Source organism: Macaca nemestrina, chromosome 7 (genome assembly GCF_043159975.1).
Source record: "Macaca nemestrina isolate mMacNem1 chromosome 7, mMacNem.hap1, whole genome shotgun sequence".
Taxonomy (NCBI): domain Eukaryota; kingdom Metazoa; phylum Chordata; class Mammalia; order Primates; family Cercopithecidae; genus Macaca; species Macaca nemestrina.
In genome coordinates this window covers 33,876,264-33,901,717 of record NC_092131.1, presented here as the reverse complement: position 1 = coordinate 33,901,717, position 25,454 = coordinate 33,876,264, and the positions used below count along the sequence as shown (strand labels likewise).

Genomic DNA, 25,454 nt, shown 5'->3' with positions numbered 1-25,454 from the left:
AGAGTTGGCACCAAACTTGAGATGTTTGTAAAGTAACTTAAGAGAGTAATTCGTGCTCAATACAGAAAGTTTGGGAAACATGGGAAGTACCAAAAGAGAAAACAATAATAACCTGTAGTCTCATTATCCAAAAATAAACACTACTATATTTTGGAGTATTATTTTATTTTTTAATAAAATGATAGCCCAATGTACATACTTATATGTGACTTTTTTCTTCCCATGTATTAATGTAAGTATTATCTTATGGGTTTTTTTGTTGTTGTTGTTTTTACATAGCTGCACAGTTTGTCTAGCACTTAAAGTGCCAAGGGCTTATCACATTCCTAGAACTCACTCACATATGTTTTCAGATTTTGACCATGCTTCTACAGTACACATTTGAACAATGAGGAACACTGACGGTAAGAGACCTTATTCCTTGGATTTTCCATGACCCATTGTTTGAGAAACCTGGCTTTGTTTCTACAGTGAGTATAAGTGGTCCTATTAGAGTGTCTAATTTCTTGCATCAAGTACTTTTTTTTTTTTTCCTTGAGACCAAGTTTTGCTCTTGTTGCCCAGGCTGGAGTGCAATGGCGTGATCTTGGCTCACTGCAACCTCTGCCTCCTGGGTTCAACCAATTATTCTGCCTCAGCCTCCTGAGTAGCTGGGATTACAGGCACCCGTCACCACGCCCAGCTAATTTTTTTATTTTTAGTGGAGACAGGGTTTCACCATGTTGGCCAGGCTGGTCTTCAACTCCTGACTTCAGGTGATCCACCCGCCTCGGCCTCCCAAAGTGCTGGGATGACAGCCTTGAGCTACCATGCCCTGTCACATCAAGTACTTTGAGCCACTTAAATTTGATACCTGGATGGTCGTAGTGAGACGGTGTATCACCAGTGCCTAAATCATACCAGAAAGGGACATCAAGAGTTATAACAGGCTGAGGGGTTGGGAATGGAGCTGGCCTTAATTTGAAGAGAACAAAAGGTGAAACTGGGACTTTGGTTCTCTCCACTGCAAACCCATTACCTCTGTGGAAGAGGACTGAGAACCAGAGGTAGGAAAGTGGATGTGGAGGGTGGCAGTATAGAAAGGTCCACATATACATATGTGTGAAAATATTTAGAATTCAAATACAGGTGAAATATTCTTAAATATTGTGTACGTATTTGTATATCATGGTACCTACCATATATAAGGAGTAGTGTTTTGTTAATGCTCATACAATAAATATTTAGAAAAATCTCTTCCTTTACCACTTTAATCTTTGAATCCCTCCTTTTTCCTCTCCACCTCTATATAAATGATTATGGTTTCTCAGGCATCCTTAAAGCCTGGTGGGCGGGGCATCGTGGCTCATGCCCAGCACTTTGGGAGGCTGAGTGGGGGAAGATCACTTGAGCCCAGGAGTTCAAGACCAGCCTGAACAACATAGGAGGACCCTGTCTCTACAAAAATTTTTGTTAAAAATTAGTTGGGCATGTTGGCCGGGCGCGGTGGCTCAAGCCTGTAATCCCAGCACTTTGGGAGGCCGAGACGGGCGGATCACGACGTCAGGAGTTCGAGACCATCCTGGCTAACACAGTGAAACCCCGTCTCTACTAAAAAATACAAAAAACTAGCCGGGCGAGGTGGTGGGCGCCTGTAGTCCCAGCTACTCGGGAGGCTGAGGCAGGAGAATGGCGTAAAAACCCGGGAGGCGGAGCTTGCAATGAGCTGAGATCCGGCCACTGCACTCCAGCCTGGGCGACACAGCGAGACTCCGTCTCAAAAAAAAAAAAAAAAAAAAAAATTAGTTGGGCATGCTAACTCATGCCTGTAGTCACAGTTACTCAGGAGGTTGAGGTGGAGGATTGTCTGGGCCTGGGAGGTCGAGGCTGCAGTGAGCTGTGTGTTGCTACTGTACTATATCCTGGATGACAGAGCAAGACCTTGTCTCAAAAAAAAAAAAAAAAAAAAAGTCCGGTGAACCGTGGCACCAGCTGATAAAGTATTTAACATACTTGCCCTAGTGACTTGACTTTTTGTCCAAGACCTAGCCAAAAACAAAACAAAACAAAAACAAAAAAAACTCAAAAGTAGAGGGTGAAGTGGGTGGGAGATTATAGTTACACTACCAATGGGTATACTCATGCAGAAAATAAACAGAGATAATGGGTTTGCAGTGGAGAGAACCGAAGTCCAGCACTGAGTGAGTAGGAATAGAAAAGATAGTTTAACTACAGGAGAATCAGGCCAGGGCACTGGTTCACACCTGTAATCTCAGCACATTAAGAGGCTGAGGTGGGAGGATACTTGAGCCCAGGAGTTGGAGAACAGCCTAGGCAACATAGTGAGACCCCATCTCTATTAAAAAAAAAAAAAAAATGGGAGAATCAAATAAGTAAATGAAAAGATATAAAAACTGTCCAGGCGCAGTGGCTCACACCTGTAATCTCAGCACTTTGGGAGGCTGAGGTAGGAGGATCACTTGAGCCCAGGAGTTCAAGACCAGCCTGGGCAACATGGCAAAAACCTATTTCTACGAAAAATACAAAAATTAGCTGGGTATAGTTGCATAATCCTGTAGTCCCAGCCACTTGGGAGGCTGAGGTGGGTGGATGGCTTGAGCCCAGGAGGCAGGGGTTGTGGGGAGCCGAGATCGTGCTTCTGCACTCCAGCACGGTGACGGAGCCAGGCCCTGTCTCAAAAAAAAAAAAAAAAAAAAGGTATGAAAGCTTTATGAAATGAGTTTGGTTTATCCTGTCTTTTCCCTTTGTTTTTCCAGTCTTTTCGAGTTATGCTCCGGGGCTCGCCTCTTCCAGGACGAGGCACTTACTTAATTCTCTTATGTGAATACGAGTGAATATGTATTTTTTTTTTCATTTTTCAAATGTGAATATGTATTTCTTATTAACTTATTCATCCAACAATGTTTTCTCATGTGTGCCAGGGGAAATGCCAAGCAAAACAAATTTAAAAAGAGAAAAATTTAATAGTAATATAGTAGAGTTATATACTGTCTGCATATTAGAGTTGTATAAATAGTCATATACTGTCAATGTCCTCTTCCCATGCAGGAAGTTAATAAAAACAGATGAATCTGTGGTGGACAGAGCCAAGGCCAATGCCTCCCTTTGGGAGGCCAGGTTGGAAGTCACAGAACTCTCTAGGATTGAGTATCGTGATACTTCACGGACACTGGCAAAAAGTAATGAGGACTTAAAGAAAAAGCAATGTAAAATGGAGAAAGACATAATGTCAGTATTAAGTTACCTGAAGAAGCAGGATCAGGAGAAAGATAATATGGTAGGTAGGCAGAACACCTCCTCGGCCTCATTAACTACCTCTATGGTGATACTGATGTGGTTATGTATTTCTAAGATTTTTAATTCCTTGAAATCTTAACATATAGTTAAGACATTTCAATTGACCTTAACTCTCCTTGAAGCTAGACACTTTTTCAGAATGGTTTTACTGTTATATTGGCTCTCTAATTTTCAATCCTCGTTCCATGTTTTCTTCTCTGAAGCAAACAGAGATTGATGATCATAAGGGAACATTATGATCCACTTTATTTTAAGGACAAGAGCATGGTATGTGATCGATCGATCTATCTATCTATCTATCTATCTATCTATCTATCTATCTATATATTTTTTTTTTGAGACGGAGTCTCACTCTGTCGCCCTGGCTGGAGTGCAGTGGCCGGATCTCAGCTCACTGCAAGCTCCGCCTCCCGGGTTTACGCCATTCTCCTGCCTCAGCCTCCCAAGTAGCTGGGACTACAGGTGCCCGCCACCTCGCCCGGCTAGTTTTTTTGTATTTTTTTTTAGTAGAAACGGGGTTTCACCGTGTTAGCCAGGACGGTCTCGATCTCCTGACCTCGTGATCCACCCGTCTCAGCCTCCCAAAGTGCTGGGATTACAGGCTTGAGCCACTGTGCGCGGCCGTGATCTATATTTTTTTATGCTAATTTTTAGTTTTAAAAATTTGTAAAGCCATTCACTGGTAATCTGTGATAATGTTCTGAACCCAGCAAGTTGAATCTTTTTTTTTTTTTTTTTTTTTTTTTTTGGCCAGTTGAATCTTGTATCTTATTGTACCTTATTAAAGTGTTGAGAGTAAAGCTATCATTTTATATTTGGAAGAAAAAGGGAGGCCGGGCGCAGTGGCTCACGCCTGTAATCCCAGCACTTTGGGAGGCTAAGGTGGGCAAATTGCCTGAGCCCAGGAGTTCGCAACCAGCCTGGGCAGCAAGGTGAAACCCCGTCTCTACTAAAATACAAAAATTAACCGGGCATGGCTGCATGTGCCTGTAGTCCCAGCCACTCGGGAGGCTGAGGCAGGAGAATTGCTTGAACCCGGGAGGCAGAGATTGCAGTGAGCTGAGATCATACCACTGTACTCCGGCCTGGGCGACACAGCGAGACTCCATCTCAAAAAAAAAAAAAAAAAAGAAAAAGGGAAGGGAACTAACATTTTGGAGCCACTACAACGTACTATACTGGGTGCTTTACTTCTCTGATTCTTTTACTAACCTCCTATTATTTTAATAACCCTGTGTAGCTATAATATTGTTATTTCCATGTTACAGATGAAGAAATTGACTCTCAGAAAGGACAGGTAACTTGCCCAAAGTCACACCCCTAGTAGATGTTAAAAGTAGAAATTCAGGCTGGGTGCGGTAGTTCATGCCTATAATGCCAACACTTTGGGAGGCCGAACTGGAGGATAACTTAGCCTGGGAGTTCAGGACCAGCCTGGGGAACAACGCAAGACCCAGTCTCTACACAAAATAAAAAAATAGCCAGGCATGGCAGTGTGCACCTATAGTCCCCGCTACTCAGGAGGCTAAGGTAGGAGGATCACTTAAGCCCAGGAGGTTGAAGCTGCAGTGAGCCATGGTTATGTCACAGCAGTCCAGCCTGGGCAACAGAGCAAAACTCTGTCTCATATTATTATTATTTTATTATTACTTTTGAGACAGGGTCTCACTCTATTGCCTGGTCTGGAGTGCAGTGGTGTGATCATGGCTCACCACAGGATCAACCTCTGGGCTCAGATGATCCTCCTGCCTCTGTCTCCCAAGCAGCCAAGACTACAGGCATGCACCTCCATGCCTGGCTAATTTTTTGTATTTTTGGTAGAGACAGGGTTTTGCCATGTTGCCCAGGCTGGTCTTGAACTCCTGGTCTCAAGTGATCTGCCTGTCTTGGCCTCCCAAAGTGCTGGGATTACAGGCATGAGCCATGGCACCCGGCCACAGCGTTCATTTGTAAAAAGCTTTACTGAGATATAATTCACACATGTAATACACATATTTGAAGTGTACAATTTGATATGTTTTGACAAATGTATTCCACACTACAGAAGCAAGATCCTTTTGAGCCCTCCCTGGTGTCCTGTGAATGATGAAGTTTCTCCAGTCCAGTGGGAGTAGGCACTATTACTGGCCCAGTGGTGCCAGGCACTGTTCCTTCCAATCCTTTTGGATGGTTCTTTCTTCATCCTCAAGTAGCTCCCTCACGTGAATGTGCTGATCAGTTCTCAGCTAAATACTCCAGGAGGACCCTCTGTAGATCTCTCTTCTTTCTCTGTGCTGCCCTCTCCTCTCCGGTACTCTGCTGTCCTGTGAACTCTAGCTGCCTTGGCCCCTCCATACTCTCAGCTCCATTTCTTCAACTCAGGAAGCCCGCCAACCTCTCCCTGCACCGCAGCCTGGAAACTCTTTCAAAGCAGTAAGCTTGGGGCAGCCACAAAGTTCATCTCTTTTATATCCTTTCTCTTTGGTGATTAACGTCCTTTGTTGCCTGATGTCCAACATCCTGAAAATCATTATTTCATATCTTTTGTCGTTTAAAAAAACTGTTTCAAGTAAGAAGGTGAATCTAGTCCCTGACATACCAAGTTGACCAAAAGCAGAGGTCCCTCCAATGTTCTTTGCATGCCACTGACTTACATGCTCAAGAGAAATCTAGAAGTCATCCCCGACACCTTTTTCCCCTTTCCCACAGCCAGTCCATCAAGACTTATTCTCTGTCCTGGCCAGGCATGCTTCATGCCTGTAATCCCAGCACTTTGGAAGGCCAAGGCGGGTGGATTACTGAGGTCAGCAGTTTGAGACCAGCCTGGCCAACATGATGAAACCCCATCTCTACTAAAAATATAAAAATTAGCCAGGTGTGGTGGCAGGCACCTGTAACTCCAGCTATTCAGGAGGCTGAGGCAGGAGAATCATTTGAACAAGTGAGCCAAGATCACACCATTGCACTCCAGCCTAAGCAACAAGAGTGAAACTCCATCTAAAAAAAAAAAAAAAAAGAGTGTGGAATATGTAATTGTGCCAGAAAATAAAATAAAAAATTTTAAAGGACATGGCCTTGTTTGAAGGGGCTCCCATTGGCCAAATCCAGGACAATCAAAATATTAGGTTGATGCATTAAAAGAATGTCAAAAACCACAATTACTTTTGCACCAACCTAATAAAGAATAGCAAAAATGGCTGGGTGCAGTGGCTCACGCCTGTAATCCCAGCACTTTGGAAGGCCGAGACAGGCAGATCACCTGAGGTCAGGAGTTCAAGACCAGCCAGGCCAACATGGCGAAACCCTGTCTCTACTAAAAATACAAAAATTAGTCGGGTATGGTGGTGCGCACCTGTAATCCCAGCTACTCAGGAAACTGAGACAGGAGAATCGCTTGAACCCAAGAGGCAGAGGTTGCAGTGAGCTGAGATCGCACCACTGCACTCCACCCTTGGGGACAGAGTGAGACTCTGTCTCAAAAAGAAAAAAAAAAAAGAATGGCAAAAACTGCAATGCTTTTGCAGTAACCTAATAAATAATGACAGTAATAGATTATAACTTATTGAACGAAATAAAAATCCACGTGTGTATACTACTAATAAATACATACATTAATAAATAAGGGAGAAAGGAAGCCTTTTTTACTTTTTTTCAGATGGAATCTCACTCTGTCACCCAGGCTGGAGTGCAGTGGTGTGATCTTGGCTCACTGCAACCTCCGCTGGGTTCAAAGGATTCTCCTGCCTCAGCCTTCTGAGTAGCTGGGATTACAGGTGCACCACCATCATGCCTGGCTAATTTTTGTATTTGTAGTAGAGACAGAGTTTCATTGTGCTGGCCAGGTTGGTCTCAAACTCCTGACTTCAGGTGATTCACCTGTCTCGGCCTCCCAAAGTATTGGGATTACAGCCATGAGTCACCTTACCTGACTTTTTTTTTTTTTTTTTTTTTTTTGCCATAGAATGCCAATTAGTAAATTTCCAAGGAGTGATGGAGTTAGAAAAATCACCCTTTGGCATCATAGTAATAACTGAATCAGTCAAGAATCATCAATGGATGCTAAAACCTACTGGATGAAAGTTTAATGAGGAGGATAATTTCATAGTCTCAAAAGATCTTCTCACAAATTACTTAATAATCACAAAAGAAAAAATAATAACTTTTAGGTGGAGAAAGTGGGCAGACACAACCTTAACCAACTGGTTAAAATTAGCATCAATCAGTACACACTAATGATGTGATGTACTGAAAAGGATACATCATCACTTAGGTACTATATATAGCCTACCAAAAATGGACAACCTGAATCTACTCATGAAGAAGCATCAGCCAAGCCCAATCCTGGCCAATATCCTTTTTAAAAAGTCAATTTAAAAACAAAGACCGAGAAACTGTTCCAGATTAAAGGGGACTAAGACACATGACAGCTAAATGCAATGCATGATCAAGGGTTGTATCCTAGACAAGAAAAATACAAAATTGCAATAAAGGACATTATTGGGATAATTATAGCAGAATTTAAATATAGAGTATATATTACATAATACTATATTAATGTTAAACTTCCTCATCTTTATAATTTTATAGTGCTTTTAAAAGGGAATGCCCTTTTTCTTCAAAAATAGATACTGAATGGCCAGGCACGGTGGCTCACGCCTGTAATCTCAGCACTTTGGGAGGCTGAGGCTGGTGGATCACCTGAGGTCAGAAGTTCGAGACCGGCCTGGCCAACATGGTGAAACCCCATCTCTACAAAATATACAAAAAATTAGCCAAGCGTGGTGGCGCATGCCTGTAGTCCCAGCTACTTGGGAGGCTGAGGCAGGAGAATTACATGAGCCCGGGAGGCATAGGTTGCAGTGAGCCAAGATTGCGCTGCTACACTCCAGCCGGGGCGACAGAGCAAGACTCTGTTTCAAAAAAAAGAAAGAAAAAGAAATAAGGAAATAGATACTGAAGTCTTTAGGGGTAAAAGGTCATCTTGAAATTGACATTACCCTTTACCACTAAAAAAATACACACACACACACACACACACACACACATATACAGATAGAGGGAAAGCAAAGGTGGCAAAATTAATGTATATGAGTGAATAGTATGGTAATTTTTTGTACTCTTCTTGAAACTTGTCTTGGCTAGGCACTGTGGCTCATGCCTATAATCCCAGCACTTTGGGAGAACAAGGCAGGAGGATCACTTAAGCCCATGACTTTGAGACCAGCCTGAGCAACATGGCAAGACTCCATCTCTTTTTTTTTTTTTTTTTTTGAGACGGAGTCTTGCTCTGTCACCCAGGCAGGAGTGCAATGACATGATCTTGGCTCACTGCAACCTCTGCCTCCCGTGTTCAAGCGATTCTCCTGCCTCAGCCTCCCGAGTAGCTGGGATTACAGGCGTGCGCCACCACGCCCAACTAAGTTTTGTATTTTTAGTAGAAACAGGGTTTCACCATGTTGGCCAGGCTGGTCTTCAACGCCTGACCTCAGGTGATCTACCTGTCTCGGCCTCCCAAAGTGCTGGGATTACAAGCTTGAGCCACCACGCCCGCCTGACTCCATCTGTATTTTTAAAAATTATTTTTAGACCGGGCGTGGTGTCTCACACCTGTAATCCCAGCACTTTAGGAGGCCAAGGCGGGAGGATTACGGGGTCAGGAGATCGAGACCATCCTGGCTAACACAGTGAAACCCCGTCTCTACTAAAGAATACAAAAAATTAGTCGGGCGTAGTGGCGAGCGCCTATAGTCCCAGCTACTCAGGAGGCTGAGGCAGGAGAATGGCGTGAACCCAGGAGGCGGAGGTTGCAGTGAGCTGAAATTGCGCCACTGCACTCCAGCCTGGGCGACAGCAAGAAAAAAAAAAAAGTATTATTTTTAAAAAGAAACTTTTTGGGTCAGACACAGTGGCTCATACCTGTAATCCCAGCACTTTGGGAGGCCGAGGCGGGCAGATCACCTGAGGTCAGGAGTTCGAGACCAACCTGACCAACATGGAGAAACCCTGTCTTTACTAAAAATACAAAATTAGCCGGGCCTGGGGTGGCACATGCTTGTAATCCCAGCTACTCGGGGGGCTGAGGCAGGAGAATTGCTTGAACCCGGGAGGTGGAGATTGCAGTGAGCTGAGATCATGCCATTCCACTCCAGCCTGGGCAACAAGAGTAGAACTCCTGTCTCAAAAAAAAAAAAAAAAAAAAAAAGAAAACAAAAGAAAGTAAAAAGAAACTTTTCTGAAAAAGTTACCCAGATAAGGCTGGGCACAGTGGCTCACGCCTGTAATCCTAGCACTTTGGGAGGCCAAGGCAGGCAGATCACAAGGTCAGGAGTTCAAGACCAGCCTCGGCTGGGCACGGTGGCTCACGCCTGTAATCCCAGCACTTTGGGAGGCCGAGACGGGCGGATCACGAGGTCAGGAGATCGAGACCATCCTGGCTAGCACAGTGAAACCCCGTCTCTACTAAAAAATACAAAAAAATTAGCCGGGCGAGGTGGCGGGCGCCTGTAGTCCCAGCTACTCGGGAGGCTGAGGCAGGAGAATGGCGTGAACCTGGGAGGTGGAGCTTGCAGTGAGCTGAGATCCGGCCACTGTACTCCAGCCTGGGCGACAGAGCGAGACTCCGTCTCAAAAAAAAAAAAAAAAAAAGACCAGCCTGGCCATATGATGAAACCCTGTCTCTACTAAAACTACAAAAATTAGCCAGGTGTGGTGGCATGCGCCTGTAGTCCCAGCTACTTGGGAGGCTGAGGCAAAAGAATCACTTGAACCTGGGAGACAGAGGTTGCACTGAGCCGAGATTGTGCCACTCCACTCTAGCCTGGGCGACAGAGAGAGATTCCAACTCAAAAAAAAAAGTTACTCAGATAAGAGATGTAAATAAAATCTACAACAAGATATCACCTCATACCCGTTAGAATGGCTACTGCCTAAAAAACAGAAAATAAGTGTTGGCAAGGACGTGGAGGTGTTAGAACGCTTGTGCACTGGTGGTGGGACTGTACAATGTTGTAGCCATTGTGGAAAACAGTATGGAAGTTCCTCAAAAGATTAAAAATAGAAATACCAATCTCACTTCTGGGTATATTTAATATATCCAAAACAATTCAAAGCAGGATTTTTGTTGTTGTTGAGACAGGATCTCACTCTGTCACCCAGAGCGCAGTGCAGTGACGTAATGTTGGCCCACTGCAACCTTCACCTCCCAGGCTCTAGCTGGGATTACAGGTGCTCGCCACCATACCTGGCTAATGTTTGTATTTCTTTGTAGAGATGGGATTTTGCCATGTTGCCCATGCTGATCTAAAACTCTGAGCTCAAGCAATCCTCCCACCTCGGCCTCCCAAATTGCTGGGATTACAGGCATGAGCCACTCCGCCCAGCCCAGAGCAGGATCTTGAAGAGATATTTGCACGCCCATATTCATTGCAGCACTATTCACAATAGCCAAGAGGTGGAAGCAACCCAAATTATCCATCGATGGGTGAATGGATAAGGAAAAGGTGTATGCATGTGGTGCAATAGTATGCGCCTTAAAGGAAATCCTGTCACAAGCTATGACATGAATGAACCTCAAGGACATTATGCTTAATGAAATAAGCCAGTCACCAAAGGGCAAATAATGTATGATTCCACTCATGAAGTATCCAAAGTAGTCAAAATTATAGAAACAGAAAGTAGAGGATGGTTGCCAAGTGCTGGGGAGAGGTAAGGGGAAATTAGGATTTATTGGGTATAGTTTTAGTTTTGTAAGATGAAAAGTTCTAGAGATTTGTTGCACAACGTGAATATACTTAACACTACTGAGCTATATGTTTAAAATGGTTAAGATGGTAAATTTAATGTTGCTTTTATTTTTAACCACAAAAACAAAAAAAGAAGTTGCCCAAGTACTTCTGATGATAGCCAGGTTTTAGAAACTGGCAATAGCAGGTTGAAGGTATGGGAAATTTCCTGTCCCCTCTTCTACTCTTTCCGCCTCACTCACCTTTTTTGCCATAATGGTTTTAGTATTGTGTGAAACTAGTCCACTTAATAAAGGTAGACATAGAGCAGTTTCTCTATCTTCCCGACCTTGTATTTTGATTTTCCACAGATTGAAAAACTGAAACAGCAATTAAATGAAACAAAGGAAAAAGCCCAAGAGGAGAAGGATAAATTGGTGAGTTATCTATGTGTACTAATACTCCACTTACTGGATGGTCAGGTTTCTGGCAAGCTTAGGCATTTAAGACCCAATGACAGTGAGTGAGGAAGTTCTCTGGGCAGCCTAATGACCTTAAAGCTTGATTGTACAGAAATTCAAAAACAAGGCTGGGCATGATGACTCATGCCTGTAATCCCAACACTTTGGGACGCCAAGGCCTGGCCAACATGATGAAATCAGCCTGGCCAACATGATGAAATCGAGATCAGCCTGGCCAACATGATGAAACCCTATCTCTACTAAAAATTAAAAAATTAGCCAAGCATGGTGGTGCACGCTTATAATCCCAGCTACTTGGGAGGCTGAGACAGGAGAATCGCTTGAACCCCAGAGGCAGAGGTTGCAGTGAGCTGAGGTCACGCCATTGCACTCCAGCCTGGGTGAGAAGAGTGAAATTTCATTTAAAAAAAAAAAAGCTATTGTAAAAAAACATATAATATTAAGATTGCTTCCTGATACTGAATTTGTTATTGTTTCTAGTGCTTTTCAGTGGATGGAGCTAGGCAATGTAAGTTTTTTTAAATGTTAAAAGAGATCATAACTCCATACTGGTACTTTCAGTTTAGATGCGGGAATACAGATTTTTTACTTAACTTTATCTCTGTCTCCTTTATCCCTTGACAAAAGTCCTTCTTCTTACTGATACCAATATAATTACCTAGTTGCTTAAACCCTAATATATCAATCTCAGAATACTCATATTACCACCAAAAATAAATTCCTGAAAACAGTTTAAGATTTTTGGGGGGCATTTTTCTCCCTTAGGATATATAACAATAAAGATCTATGATAAAATTGCAAGGTTTAAGAACCATTTGAAATTCTTTTCTATGAGGTTATTCCACCAACTCAACAACACATTTTGCTTTTGATTTTTAGAGGTTGCTTTTTTTTTTTTTTTCATTTTACTGTATTTATTTAATTTTTTTAGAGATGGGAGTTTTGCTATATTGCCCAGGCTGGTCTTCAACTTCTGACCTCAAGCAGTTCTCCTTGCCTCAACCTCCTGAGTAGCTGAGACTACAGGCATATACCACCACACCTGACTTAGAGGTTGCTTTTTAAAAAATTAGTTTTGCCTATAAAATTATGTAAAATATTTACGTGGTTCCAAAGTCTGTAAAACAAGTTATATGCTGAGAAATCCAACTTCTTTTTTTTTTCCCTTTTTTTTTAGATGGAGTCTCACGTCACCCAGGCTGGAGTGCAGTGGCGCAATCTCTGCTCACTGCAAGCTCTGCCTATCGGGTTCACTCCATTTTCCTGCCTCAGCCTCCCGAGTAGCTGGGACTACAGGCACCTGCCACCATGCCTGGCTAGTTTTTTGTATTTTTAGTAGAGATGGGGTTTCACTGTGTTAGCCAGGATGGTCTCGATCTCCTGACCTCTTGATCCGCCCGCCTCAGCCTCCCAAAGTGCTGAGAAATCCAACTCCTATCCATGTCTTTTCCACACTATCTTCTCCCTCTCCCTGTAGAAAACCATTTTATTTCTTTTGTGTTTTATCCTCTCTTTAAAAAAAAGTTGCTAAAGAAATTGTTTCCTTATCGGAAAAGCTAAAAAAAAGTCATAAACATATATATATAGATAGATTATATATAAGGAGATTATATATATAGATTGTATATAAAATCTTTCTTAGATAAAAGGTAGCATGCAATATACATAGACCTGTACCTGCTTTTTTTATTTAACAGTATGCCTTGTTGATCACTCCATAGCAGTATGTAGAGACATTCCCTTTTTTTTTTTTTTTTTCTTTTTTTTTTTTTGAGACAGGATCTCCCTCTGTTGCCCAAGCTGGAGTGCAGTGGCACAATCATAGCTCACTGTAACCTCAAACTACTGGGCTCAAGGGGTCCTCCCACCCCAGCCTCCGGAGTAGCTGGAACTATAGGCGAGTACCACTACACCTAGCTAAATTTTGTATTTTTTGTAGAGATGGGATCTCACTGTGTTACCCAGGCTGATCTTGAATTCCTGGCCTCAAGCAATCATCCCAGCTTGGCCTCCCAAAATATTGGAATTACAGGTGCAGGCCACCACGCCCGGCATCATTCCCTTTTATAGCTGTGTGATGATTATTATGTGGATGTATCATAGTTTATTCAAATGATCCCTGTCTTAGTTCAGGCTATTATGACAGAATACCATAGACTGAGGTGCTCAAACAACAAACATTTATTTCTCATCATTCTGGAGGCTAGAAGGTCAGGGTGCTAGCATGGTTAGGTTCTTGGTGGAGTCCCTTCTTCTGGTTCACAGGTGGCCACTTCCTGCTGGATCCTTACTTTTGTCAGAGAGAAAGCTCTGGTTTCTTCATCTCTTTCTTCACTAGTCCCATCATGGAGGCTCCACCCTTATGATCTCATCTAAACCTAACTACCTCCCAAAGGTCACACCTCCAAATACCATCACATTGGGGATTAGGGCTTCAACATAGGATTTTTTGGGTATACACATACAGCTCATAGCAGTCCCTTTTTGATGGGTAGTTGGATTGTTTCCAGTCTTTTTCTATTACAATGAATGTGCCAGTAAAGAGCTTCATGCATATATCTTTTCACATTTTGGCCATTATATCGTTGGGATAGATTCCTGTAAGTGGTATTGCTAGACCAAAGAAAAGTATATAATTGTTCTAGATATTGCCAAATTTCCCTTTATAGATACTGTACTGTTCTATAATACCATTAGCCATGCATGAGATTGCCTGTTTCCTCACAGCTTTACCAACAGAGTCTTTTGTCAAAGTTGATTTTTTTTTTTTTTTTTTTTGAGATAGAGTCTCACTCTTGTCTCCCAGGCTGGAGTGCAGTGGCACGATCTCGGCTCACTGCAACCTCCGTCTCCCGGGTTCAAGTGATTCTCCTGCCTCTGCCTCCCCACTGGCTGGGATTACAGGCACCCGCCATCACACCTGGCTAATTTTTGTATTTTTAGTAGAGACAGGGTTTCACCATGTTGGCCAGGCTGGTCTTGAACTCCTGACCTAAAGTGATCTACCCACCTTGACCTCCCAAAGTGCTGGAATTACATGTGTGAGCTACTGTGCCTGGCTTCAAACTTGATTTTTGCAATGTGATAGGTGAGAAATGGTATTTCAGTGTCATTTCAATTTACATTTCTCTTTTTTTTTTTTTTCTTTTTTTGAGACGGAGTCTTGCTCTGTCACCCAGGCTGGAATGCAATGGCGCAATCTCAGCTCACTGCAACCTCCACCTCCCAGCTGCAACCTCCATCTCCCAGGTTCAATTGATTCTCCTGCCTCAGCCTCATGAGTAGCTGGGATTATAGGCACTTGCCACCACACCCGGCTAATTTTTGTATTTTTAGTAGAGGTGGAGTTTCACAATGTTGGCCAGGCTGGTCTCGAACTCCTGACCTCGTGATCCACCTGCCTCGGCCTCCCAAAGTGCTGGGATTATAGGCGTGAGCCACTGCACCCAGCCCAATTTATGTTTCTCTTATTCGGAGCTAGATTGGAAGGCAATTTGCATTTATTTTAGTATCTTTTGTTCGTTTGTTGTTATTGGCCTTTCCTTCTTCCCCACTTACTTTTCTCTGTCCTCTTACTTTCTCTTCCCTCTCCTCCTCCTGTTTCTCCTTCTCTTCCTCTCTTCTTTTATATCTCTTTCCCCCTTTCTCCCTCCTCCTCCTTCCTCATCCTCCTCCTTCCTCCTCCCTTCCTCTTTATTTATTAGGGATATTTACCACTCTCCCTTTGACTCCTAGCTAATTAATTTTAACTAGTTTGGGATGTTATTTATATTAGAGATAAAAGATGTATTTACTCTTCTCATATCCCTTTTTAATAAACATCTGCATTTTTTCCTTTCTATACAATCAGCTTATATAGAAACTTTTCAAAAAATTTTTCTTATTCAACACAAATGGTATCTTTTTACAGAAATGAAAACTTTATACAAAAATAAAAGTGGGGCTGGGCATGGTGGCTCATGCCTGTAATCTCAGTACTTTGGGAGGCCAAGGCGGGTGGATCACCTGAGGTCAGGAGTTCAAGACCAGCCTGACCAACATTGTGAAACCCTGTCTCTACTAAAAAATACAAAAATTAGCTGGGCATGGTGGCAGGCAGCTGTAATCCCAGCTACTCGGGAGGCTGAGGCAGGGAGAATTGCTGGAACCTGGGAGGGCAGAGGTTGCAGTGAGCTGAGATCACGCCACTACACTCCAGCCTGGGCGACAGAGTCAGACTCCATCTCAAAAAAATAATAATAATAAAATACAAATAGAAAAAAAAAAAAAGGGGGTATTTCTTTTTTTTTTTTTTTTTTTTTTTTTTTTTGAGACGGAGTCTCGCTCTGTCACCCAGGCTGGAGTGCAGTGGCCAGGTCTCAGCTCACTGCAAGCTCCGCCTCCCGGGTTCACGCCATTCTCCTGCCTCAGCCTCCGGAGTAGCTGGGACTACAGGCACCCGCCACCTCGCCCGGCTAGTTTTTTGTATTTTTAGTAGAGACGGGGTTTCACCATGTTAGCCAGGATGGTCTCGATCTCCTGACCTTGTGATCCGCCCGTCTCGGCCTCCCAAAGTGCTGGGATTACAGGCTTGAGCCACCGCGCCCGGCCAAAAGGGGGTATTTCTTCAAAGAAGATATGCAAATGGCTTAAGGCTTCAAATGAAACATGACTCTGTGGGACTTCTGTTCTTTTTCCTAACTCGTTTACCTCTTTTTTGAATACAGGAACAAAAGTATACCAGGCAAATCGATGAACTAGAGGGACAGTTCCATCAAAAAGCCAAAGAAATTGGCATGATTCACACAGAGCTGAAAGCAGTAAGACAATTCCAGAGGAGAAAAATCCAAGTGGAGAGAGAGTTAGATGATGTAAGTTTCATTCCTTTTTTACAAAAAGGAAATTAGAATTAACTATTTAATGCCTACAGAAGCCTTCACAAACATTTACTCCTGTGAGACAGCAAAGAATTCTCTTTGACATTTTAGAAATTATTTGAGAGAAAAAGGAGAAGACAGACTGGATGTCAAAGGTCTTGACTTTTGACTTCTCTTTTTCTAAGCACTGATTTCTTTGGGAACTCACCAAATCTCAGCCAAGACATCCTCCTGTGTTTATCAGCAGGTAACCCTATGGATTGACTTCAGTAAGAAACAAACTACAAGTTCTTACAAAACCTCAGGGAAAAAGTAGCAGACTTCTAAATAAAAATGTTTAGGCTGATGAATGATAGTTTTAGAGAAATTTAGAAGGCTCTATGGTAGGGGTCAGTGGGGTGAGAAACACTGAGTACTTTCAGAAAATTTATGTTACCTTGCTGTGCTCTTTCTCTTACTTTCCTTGGTTTGGAATATAGTTTTATTACATTACTGATAATTCGATAAGTGGCACAGGTGAGTGCCAGGAACAAGTAGCTGAAATCAGCTTCGTAACTATAGGAAGTTACTTAACTTTTCTATACCTTGGTTTTCTTATCTGTAAAATGGGATAGTAAGAGTTAGTATCTCAGCCAGGCATAGTGGCTTATGCCTGTAATCCCAGCACTTTGGAGGCCAGGAGTTCAAGACTAGCCTAGGCAACATAGTGAAATCCCACCTCTACAAAAAATTTTTTAAAATTAGCCAGACATGGTAGCTCATGCCTGTAGTTCCAGCAACTTGGGAGGCTGAGGTGGGAGGATCACTTGAGCCCAGGAGATTGAGGCTGCAGTGTGCTGTGATTGCACTACTGCACTCCAGCCTGGGTGACAGAATGAAACCATGTCTCAAAAATAAAATAAGAGTTACTATTTCATAGAATTGTTATAGGATTAAATGAGTTAATATATGTAAAGTGCATAAAATAGCATGTCACATGGTAAAAATTATATAAACTGGTGTGCAGCTCTCTGTTAAAAAAAAAGGTCTTGATTTGTAGCATTTGCTGATTTCTCTGGAGGAAATACTTTAGTATAGCACAGGTTACAGTCATCTGTCTTAAGGCTTGATTGGAGCTTGAGGATCTGCTTCCAAGGAGGCACACTCAAGTGACTGTTAAGTTGGTGCTGGTGATTAGTGGGAGACCTCTCCTCCTATGAGCCTTTTTTTTTTTTTTTTTTTTTGACACAGGGTCTTACTCCATCACCCAGGCTGGAGTGCAGTGGCACGATCTCAGCTCCCTGCAACCTCCGCCTCCTGGGTTCAAGCGATTCTGGCTGCCTCAGCCTCCCCAGTAACTGGGATTACAGGTGTACGCCAACACCCCCAGCTAATTTTTGTATATATATATATATATATATCTTTTTTTTTTTTTTAGTAGAGTCAGGGTTTCACCGTGTTGGTAAGGCTGGTCTGGAACTCCTGACCTCAAGTGTTCTGGCCACCTCGCCCTCCCAAAGTGCTTGGATTACAGGCGTGAGCCACTACGCTTAGCGCATATGGGCCCTTTTATAAACTGGTTGAGTGTTCTCATGACTTGGTGGATGACTTCACCCAGAGTGCATAATCTGAGCAAGATCTAGACAGAAGCTATCTTTTTCATGACCTGGCCTTCAAAGTCACGTAGCATTACTTCTACCATATTTTATTATTAATAGTTAAAAGTGAATCCTTAAGTCTGGCCTACATTCCTAGCAGTGGGGAATTAGGTTCCATTATTTGAAGGGAAGAGTGCCAAAGAACTTGTAGACATATTTTAAAACTACCATACCACTACGGTCCAGTGTATACACAGCTACAGAAATACTTTTAAAATTATCACAGTTCTTTTTTTTTTTTTTTTTGAGATGGAGTCTTGCTGTGTTGCCCACGCTAGAGTGCAGTGGCGCGATCTCGGCTCACTGCAACCTTCACCCACTGGGTTCAAGCGATTTTGGTGCTCAGCCTCCCAAGAAACAGGGACTGTAGGTGCATGTCACCATGCTAAGCTAATTTTTTGTATTTTTAGTAGAGAGAAGGTTTCTCCATGTTGGCCAGGCTGGTCAAGAACTCCTGGCCTCAGGTGATCCGCCTGCCTCGGCCTCCCAAAGTGCTGGGGTTATGGGCATGAGCCACCGTACCTGGCCTAAAATATCACAGTTCTGATCATGTCCTTCAAGAGTTGTCTTTAGGTGGGGCACAGTGGCTCACACCTGTAATCCTAGCACTTTGGGAGGCCGAGGCAGGTGGATCATCTGAGATTTGAGACCAGCCTGTCCAACATGGTGAAACCCTGTCTCTACTAAAAAATAGAAAAATTAGTTGGGCATGGTGGCATGTGCCTGTAGTCCCAGCTCTCCAGAGGCTGAGGCAGGAGAATTGCTTGAACCTGGGAGGCGGAGGTTACAGTGAGCCAAGATCACACCACTGCACTCCAGCCTGGGTAACAGAGTGAGACTCTGTCTCAAATAAAAATAAAAAAATAAAATAAAGAAGAGCTGTCTTTCATGTTCCTCCACTGTAAACAGAATATTGTCCACACACCTTAATGTTAAAGTCAAGACCCTGTGCCTGTCTGGGAACATTATTATCTCCTTTTACTACATCACCCACCCACCTCCATACTTCCTTTAATTCACCCAAAATGGGTATTCATTAATCCCTGAAATCTTGTCTCTTTGTTACATTGTTCACACTGTTTTTATCTGGAATATATTCCTGGTAGGTCTTTGCCCATTAAAATATTATCTTTCTTTTTCTTTTTTTCTTTTTTTTTGAGACAGAGTTTCACTCTGTTGCCCAGGCTGGAGTGCAGTGGTGCAATCTCAGCTCACTGCAACCTCTGCCTCCCAGGTTCAAGTGATTCTCCTGCCTCAGCCTTCGGAGTAGCTGGGACTACAGGCACGTGCCACTACACCTGGCTAATTTTTTGTATTTTTTAGTACAGGTTGGCCAGGATGGCCTCGATTTCCTGACCTCATTATCTGCCTGCCTCGGCCTCCCAAAGTGCTGGGATTACAGGCATGAGCCACCACACCTGGCCTCTTTTTTTGTTTCTTTTTTTTTTCTTGAGACAGAGTCTCACTCTGTCACCCAGGTTGGAGTGCAGTGGTGCAGTCATGGCTCACTGCAGCCTCTACTTCCCTGGGCTCAAGTGATCCTCTTATTTCAGGCTCCTCAGCAGCTAGTACTACAGGCACGTACCACCACACCTGGCTAATTTTTTTTTTTTTTTTTTTTTTTGAGATGGGGTTTCGCTCTTGCCGAGACTGGTCTCAAACTCCTGGGCTCAAACAGTCTGCCTGCCTGGGCCTCCCAAAGTGCTAGGCTTATAGGCATAAGCCACCATGCCCAGCCACCTGTCTTTCAAAGTCTCAGCTCAAATTCATGTTCTCCATGAAGCCTTCCCCTAGAGTCCTGTTTCAAAGTAATAATTTTCGGCCAGGTGCGGTGGCTGATGCCTGTAATCCCAGCACTTTGGGAGGCCAAGGCAGGTGGATCACCTGAGGTCTGGAGTTCGAGACCAGCCTGACCAACATGGAGAAACCCTGTCTCTACTAAAAATACAAAATTAGCTGGGCCTGGTATGGCACATGCCTGTAATCCCAGCTACTTGGGAGGATGAGGCAGGAGAATCACTTGAACCTGGGAGGCAGAGGTTGCAGTGAGCTGAGATCGCACCAGTGCACTCCAGCCTGGGCAACAAGAGCAAAACTCCATTTAAAAAAAAAAAAAGTAATAATTTTCTTTTCTGTGTGTTTCCATAGCATTTTCTATCCGTTTTATACCACTTAGCCCCATTCTGTCTTTTTTATCTTGTCTTTTTATGTACCTAAAGATATTGTCTTGATATTACATTTATTTATCATTTATCTTATCTCCCCTAATAGATTGCACTCATTTAAGACATGAATAGTGTTGTCCTTTGTATTCATTGAAATACAAGATACACAGTAACGTTGAATCAATCTTCGTTAAATGCTGAGTGGGTCTTTTGTTAAAAACATAAATGAAGGAATATCAACTTTTCTGGAAGGAATACAAGTTATGTTTTATATGAAAATGCTGTAGATTGAATCAACATAATTAACTTTTCACAAACTCTTAAAATAGCCTATGTACAGGTATACATTCTGAATCAAAATGAATTAAGAACTAGTTGTGCGTATTCAAGTAGGCCATGATATAATTTTTTTTAAGAACAGTGTTGCCACCTAGTGGAGAAATAGATTTCAGACCTTTCAAAGTGGGCCGTTGAGGAAGACTTAAAATTCAAAAGATATTGGATTATGGGAAAAAATAAGGTGGTTCTGTGGAATCCCAAATGTAGCAGAATTGTGGCAGGTGTGAAGGCCCATGAATTTTAAATTAGGAGGTATACATTAGGGAAGAAAATTAATTATACTGCGTATATAGAATTCATTATACAAATTACAAAGAGAACTGCTAAATTGAGATTCTCAAAAGGTATTCAAGACATGTTTTAAAGAAAAAAATTATTTCTGGCTGGGCACAGTGGCTCATGCCTGTAATAACAGCACTTTCAGAGGCTAAGGTGGGAAGAACACTTGAGCCCAGGAGTTCAAGACCAGCCTAGGCCACGTGGCAAAACACCATCTCTACAAAAAAATCACTGCACTCCAGCCTGGGCAACAGAGCCAGATCCTGTCTCCAAAAAAAGGAAAAAAAAAAAAGAAATGAAAAATTAAAAAATGATTTCCATATACCTGATTAACAGAAGAAGCATATATTGCATATGTTGTTAGATTGCACTTATTATTTTTAAAATAGTTTTAATCTTCTTTTGACAAAATGATAACATTCATTACAGCAAATTTAGTTTGGCTGATAAAATTAGAAAATAAAAATACTCCATCCCTTATAATTACACCATGTAACCATTGTATAGTTTCTTTTTTCCTCTGCTGTAGAAACATCTAAAAATAACTATGTGTTATTTTTATAAAAGTGAAGTCATGATATAAATTGTTAATCTGATTTTTCACTTTATATATTGTGAACATTTTTCAATGCCATTAAACATTTTCTACAAAATTTTTTCAATAGATGCATGGAATTCCATTGGGTAGATACATCTTAATTTATTGATTGGTTGCTTGCTGTTGAACATTTGGACTTTTTCCTAATTTTCACTATTATAAACTGTGGGGATCATCTAAGGAATGAAATCTTTTTCTATATCTTTAGTTTTGTTTTTGTTTTTTTGAGACGGAGTTTCACTTTTATTGCCCAGGTTGGAGTGCAATGGCACAATTGGCTTACTGCAACTTCCGCCTCCTGGGTTCAAGCAATTCTTCTGCCTCAGCCTCCCAAGTAGCTGTGATTACAGGCATGTGGCACCACGCCCGGCTAATTTTTCTTTTGTATTTAGTAGAGATGGGGGTTTCACCATTTTGGTCAGACTGGTCTTGAACTCCTGACCTCAGGTGATCCTCTGCCTCGGCCTCCCAAAGTGCTGAGATTGCAGGTGTGAGCCACTGTACCCGGCCTATATCTTTAGTTTTTAGGATAACTTCTTAGTAGAATTTATGGTTTAATGAACATGAACTTTTAAAGGTTTGTGATGTGTGCTGCCTACTTATCTTTTGAAAGCTTTATTAATTTATAGATTTTTGAGGGAGTCTAATGGTAGATGAAAAATCCATCTCCACATACCATGGGATAGTAGATATTTTTATAAACTTGTATGTTGATACTAATTTTGAAAGTCTTGTTAATGTTGTCTCTCTCTCTCTCTCTTCCAAAACATCTTTTTTTTTTTTTTTTTTTTTAAAGACTAATCTCGCTCTGTTGCCCAGGTTGGAGCAATCTGGGCTCACTGCAGTCTCTGCCTCCTGGGCCCAGATGATTCTCCCACCTCAGCCTCAGTTCTGGAGTAGCTGGAACTATAGGTGTGCACCATCACATTCAGCTAATTTTTGTATTTTTTGTAGACAGGGTTTAGCCATGTTGCCCAGTCTGGTCTCAAACTTCTTCAAGCAATCTGCCCATCTTAGCCTCCCAAAGTGCTGGGATTACAGGTGTGAGCCACCGTGCTCAGCCTCCTAATATTTTTGAACCATCATTGACTGCAGTTATCTGAAACTGCAAAAAGTGAAACTGCACATAAGGGGGACTACTGTACTAATGTTATCAATCTGTAGAAGATTGAGGGAAATTTGATACTCAGAGGCAGGAACACAGATTTTTTTCTGTGTGTTCAGGATTAAGAGGTAATGTATAACAGAAAACGTTTCCTTATTGATAATTTCTGAGTATATGCCCAATGAACCCTATTTTCTATTGACCATTTTTGTTTGTTATTTTAATTTTAGCTGAAGGAGAATTTAAGAAACACAGAGCGGATACATCAGGAGACTCTTAGAAGACTGGAAAGCAGATTTTTTGAAGAAAAGGTACAGATTATTAGGGTTAATTTAAAATGTTTTGTTTACTAGAGCAACATAAGTATATTTATATGCATTCTGAAACTTCAACCTTCCATTTGGTATCTTAATATAAGATTAGAAGATTGTTACTAAATTATAGCACAATAAAATCAGGGAAAATAAAACCTTCTAGAAATCTCAATACCTAGTCCTTGTTTTCATTCCCATTCAGAAATTCTTGTCCTCTTCGGAAGGCTTTGGGACATGTCTCCCTCAGCTTGATACTCCCCTGGTAAGACTCCATTATATAGGGAAGATGGGAGTGGAGAAGTCACTCTCATATGTGTGCAAAGATGTTTCCTTAGTCAAGCTGAGGTAAAGACGCTAATAAAAAATGTTGCTTAGGCTGGGCATGGTGGTTCATGCCTGTAATCCCAGCATTTTGGGAGGCTGAGGTAGGTGGATCATCTGAGGTCAGGAGTTTGAGACCAGCCTGATCCTATCTCTACAAAAATACAAAAATTAGCCAGGCGTGGTGGCACGTGCCTGTAGTCCCAGCTACCCAGGAGGCTGAGGCACGAGAATTGCTTGAACTTAGGAGGCAGAGGTTGCAGTGAGGCGAGATTGCACCACTGCACTCCATCCTGGGTGGTAGAGCAAGACTCCTTCTCAAAAAAAAAAAAAAAAAGTTCCTTAGCACAACACAGCTTCCAACTTTTTCTGTATTTCTGAAGTTAACTCTCCAAATTGTGGGAAGTACATTGGAACACTTCTACAGAATCCTTTCAGAGGACTCGTGGTTGTTCTTTCATCTTTTCTTTAATTTTTTATTCTTAGGGAAGAATTAAATAGATTCTTTCAGAAATTGGTAGGAATGTAGGCACTTGAGGGTGGGGCAAATGAGGTTTTGTTTGGTTACTTGTTTGTTTGTTTGTTTGTCTGTTTGAGACAGGGTCTTGTTCTGTCGCCCAGGCTGGAGTGCAGTGGCGCAATCACAGCTTACTGCAGCCCTGACCTCCACCTCCTGGATTCAAGCAATCCTCCTACCTCAGCCTCCTAAGTAGTTGGGGCTACAGGCATGTATCATCACGCCTAGCTAATTTTTATTTTTTGTAGAAATGAGGTCTTGCTGGGCCTGGCATGGTGGCTCACACCTGTAATCCCAGCACTTTGGGAGGCCAGGGTGGGTGGATCACTTGAGGCCAGGAGTTTGAGACCAGCCTAGCCAACATGGTGAAACCTCATCTCTACTAAAAATACAAAAATTAGCCAGGCATGGTGGTGTGCACCTGTAATCCCAGCTACTCAGGAGGCTGAGGCAGGAGAATTGCTTGAACCCCGGAGGCAGTGGTTGCAGTGAACCAAGACTACTCCACTGCACTCCATCCTGGGTGATAAAGCGAGACTGTCTCAAATAACAACAACAACAACAACAAACTGAAATGGGGTCTCACTGTGTTGCTGGTCTCAAACTCCCGGGCTCCAGCAGTCCTTCCACCTTGACCTCCCAAAGTGTTGGGATTACAGGCATGAGCCACCATGCCCTGCTCCTATGGGGTTTAGATAAAAGGAATTGCTATAGAAAGTGGCTCTAGGTTTCCAGTTTGTGTATAGAATAACCAGGAAGAAATGGGGCAAGTGCAGCACCCTGGTGCTTTCCCTCTGAGACCCTCCCTGGCACTGTCAGGAATGGAAGCCCTCAGGAATAGGCTGTTCTCAGGAGCCTATTCCACCCTAATCTTGATCTCTTTTCTACTTGGTGTAGAAAGTAAAGGTTAGAAAGAGTTGATCAGTTTACAGAATACCTAAGTAACAGTGCTTATGTAAACATGATTTTTATATATGAGAGCAGATGGCTGCTGACCTTCCCTTCATGGTTACAAGACAGTTACTGCAGTTTGAAGCTTTGTGTTCAAGACAAGAAGGGAGACTCCAGCTGTGTCTGTCCCTTTTATCTGGAAGCCATAACAACTTTCCCAGAAGCTGCTAGCACATTTCATCTTACATATCACTGACCAGAACCATGTTATAAAGAATGCTGGGTGGCACACACTGTCGTTCCACCTACTGTGGAGACTGAGGCTCGAGGATTGCTTGAGCCCAGTAATTCGGGGATGCAATTATCCATGATTGTGTCACTGTATTCCAGCCTGGATGACAGAGCAAGGCCCTGTTCTCTCTCTCTCTCTCTCTCTCTCTCTCTCTTTCTGTTTCTCTCTCTCTCATACATACATACACACATACACACACACACACACACTACTGGGAAAGTGAATGTTTTGTTTTCCTCGCCACTAGTGGAAGCTGGGAAGGAAAAAGAAGGATGGGAATGAATGTTCACATCACAGTAGGGTCTGCTTTCCCATGTTAGGTGTAAACTTTGTGGATATTTCTCCTGTGCTGGTTTGAGCCCTGGTGCTGCTGCTTCATGGCATTGGGCTTTCCAATAGGCCTGTTCACTTACTTCATACCTCAGCATGCCCCAACCGGCCATATAAAGGATTTCCCAGGTCATTGGTGTTTGTTTGATTTTCCCATTTATTTCTTTCTGTTCTTTGAATCACAAAGCCCTGTCCTACATACACACACACACACACACACACACACACACACACACACACATTTTAAGACAGAGTCTCACTCTGTCACCCAGGCTGGAGTGCAGTGGCATGATCTCGACTCACTGCAACCTCTGCCTCCTGGGTTCAGTTG

General features: G+C 42.5%; 1 protein-coding gene across 6 annotated transcripts in view; it reads left to right on the top strand.

The window, feature by feature from the left end:
* LOC105495808 (basal body orientation factor 1) overlaps positions 1-25,454 on the top strand; it is a 65,107-nt gene that overhangs the window by 645 nt on the left and 39,008 nt on the right. For 4 of the 6 annotated variants that reach the window (XR_011625738.1, XR_011625740.1, XM_011765607.3 and 1 more), the window contains exons 2-5: positions 3,049-3,277; positions 11,369-11,434; positions 16,186-16,329; positions 22,689-22,769. Coding sequence is in view for 4 of the 6 variants with exons in the window: in XM_011765607.3 (XP_011763909.1) it covers positions 3,049-3,277; positions 11,369-11,434; positions 16,186-16,329; positions 22,689-22,769 (520 nt within the window). In the remaining 2 variants the exon portion in view is untranslated. Of the gene's footprint in view, positions 1-353; positions 405-3,048; positions 3,278-3,494; positions 3,565-11,368; positions 11,435-16,185; positions 16,330-22,688; positions 22,770-25,454 lie in introns of those variants that run through there. The other 2 variants (XM_071099866.1, XM_011765610.3) reach the window with 2 other exon arrangements.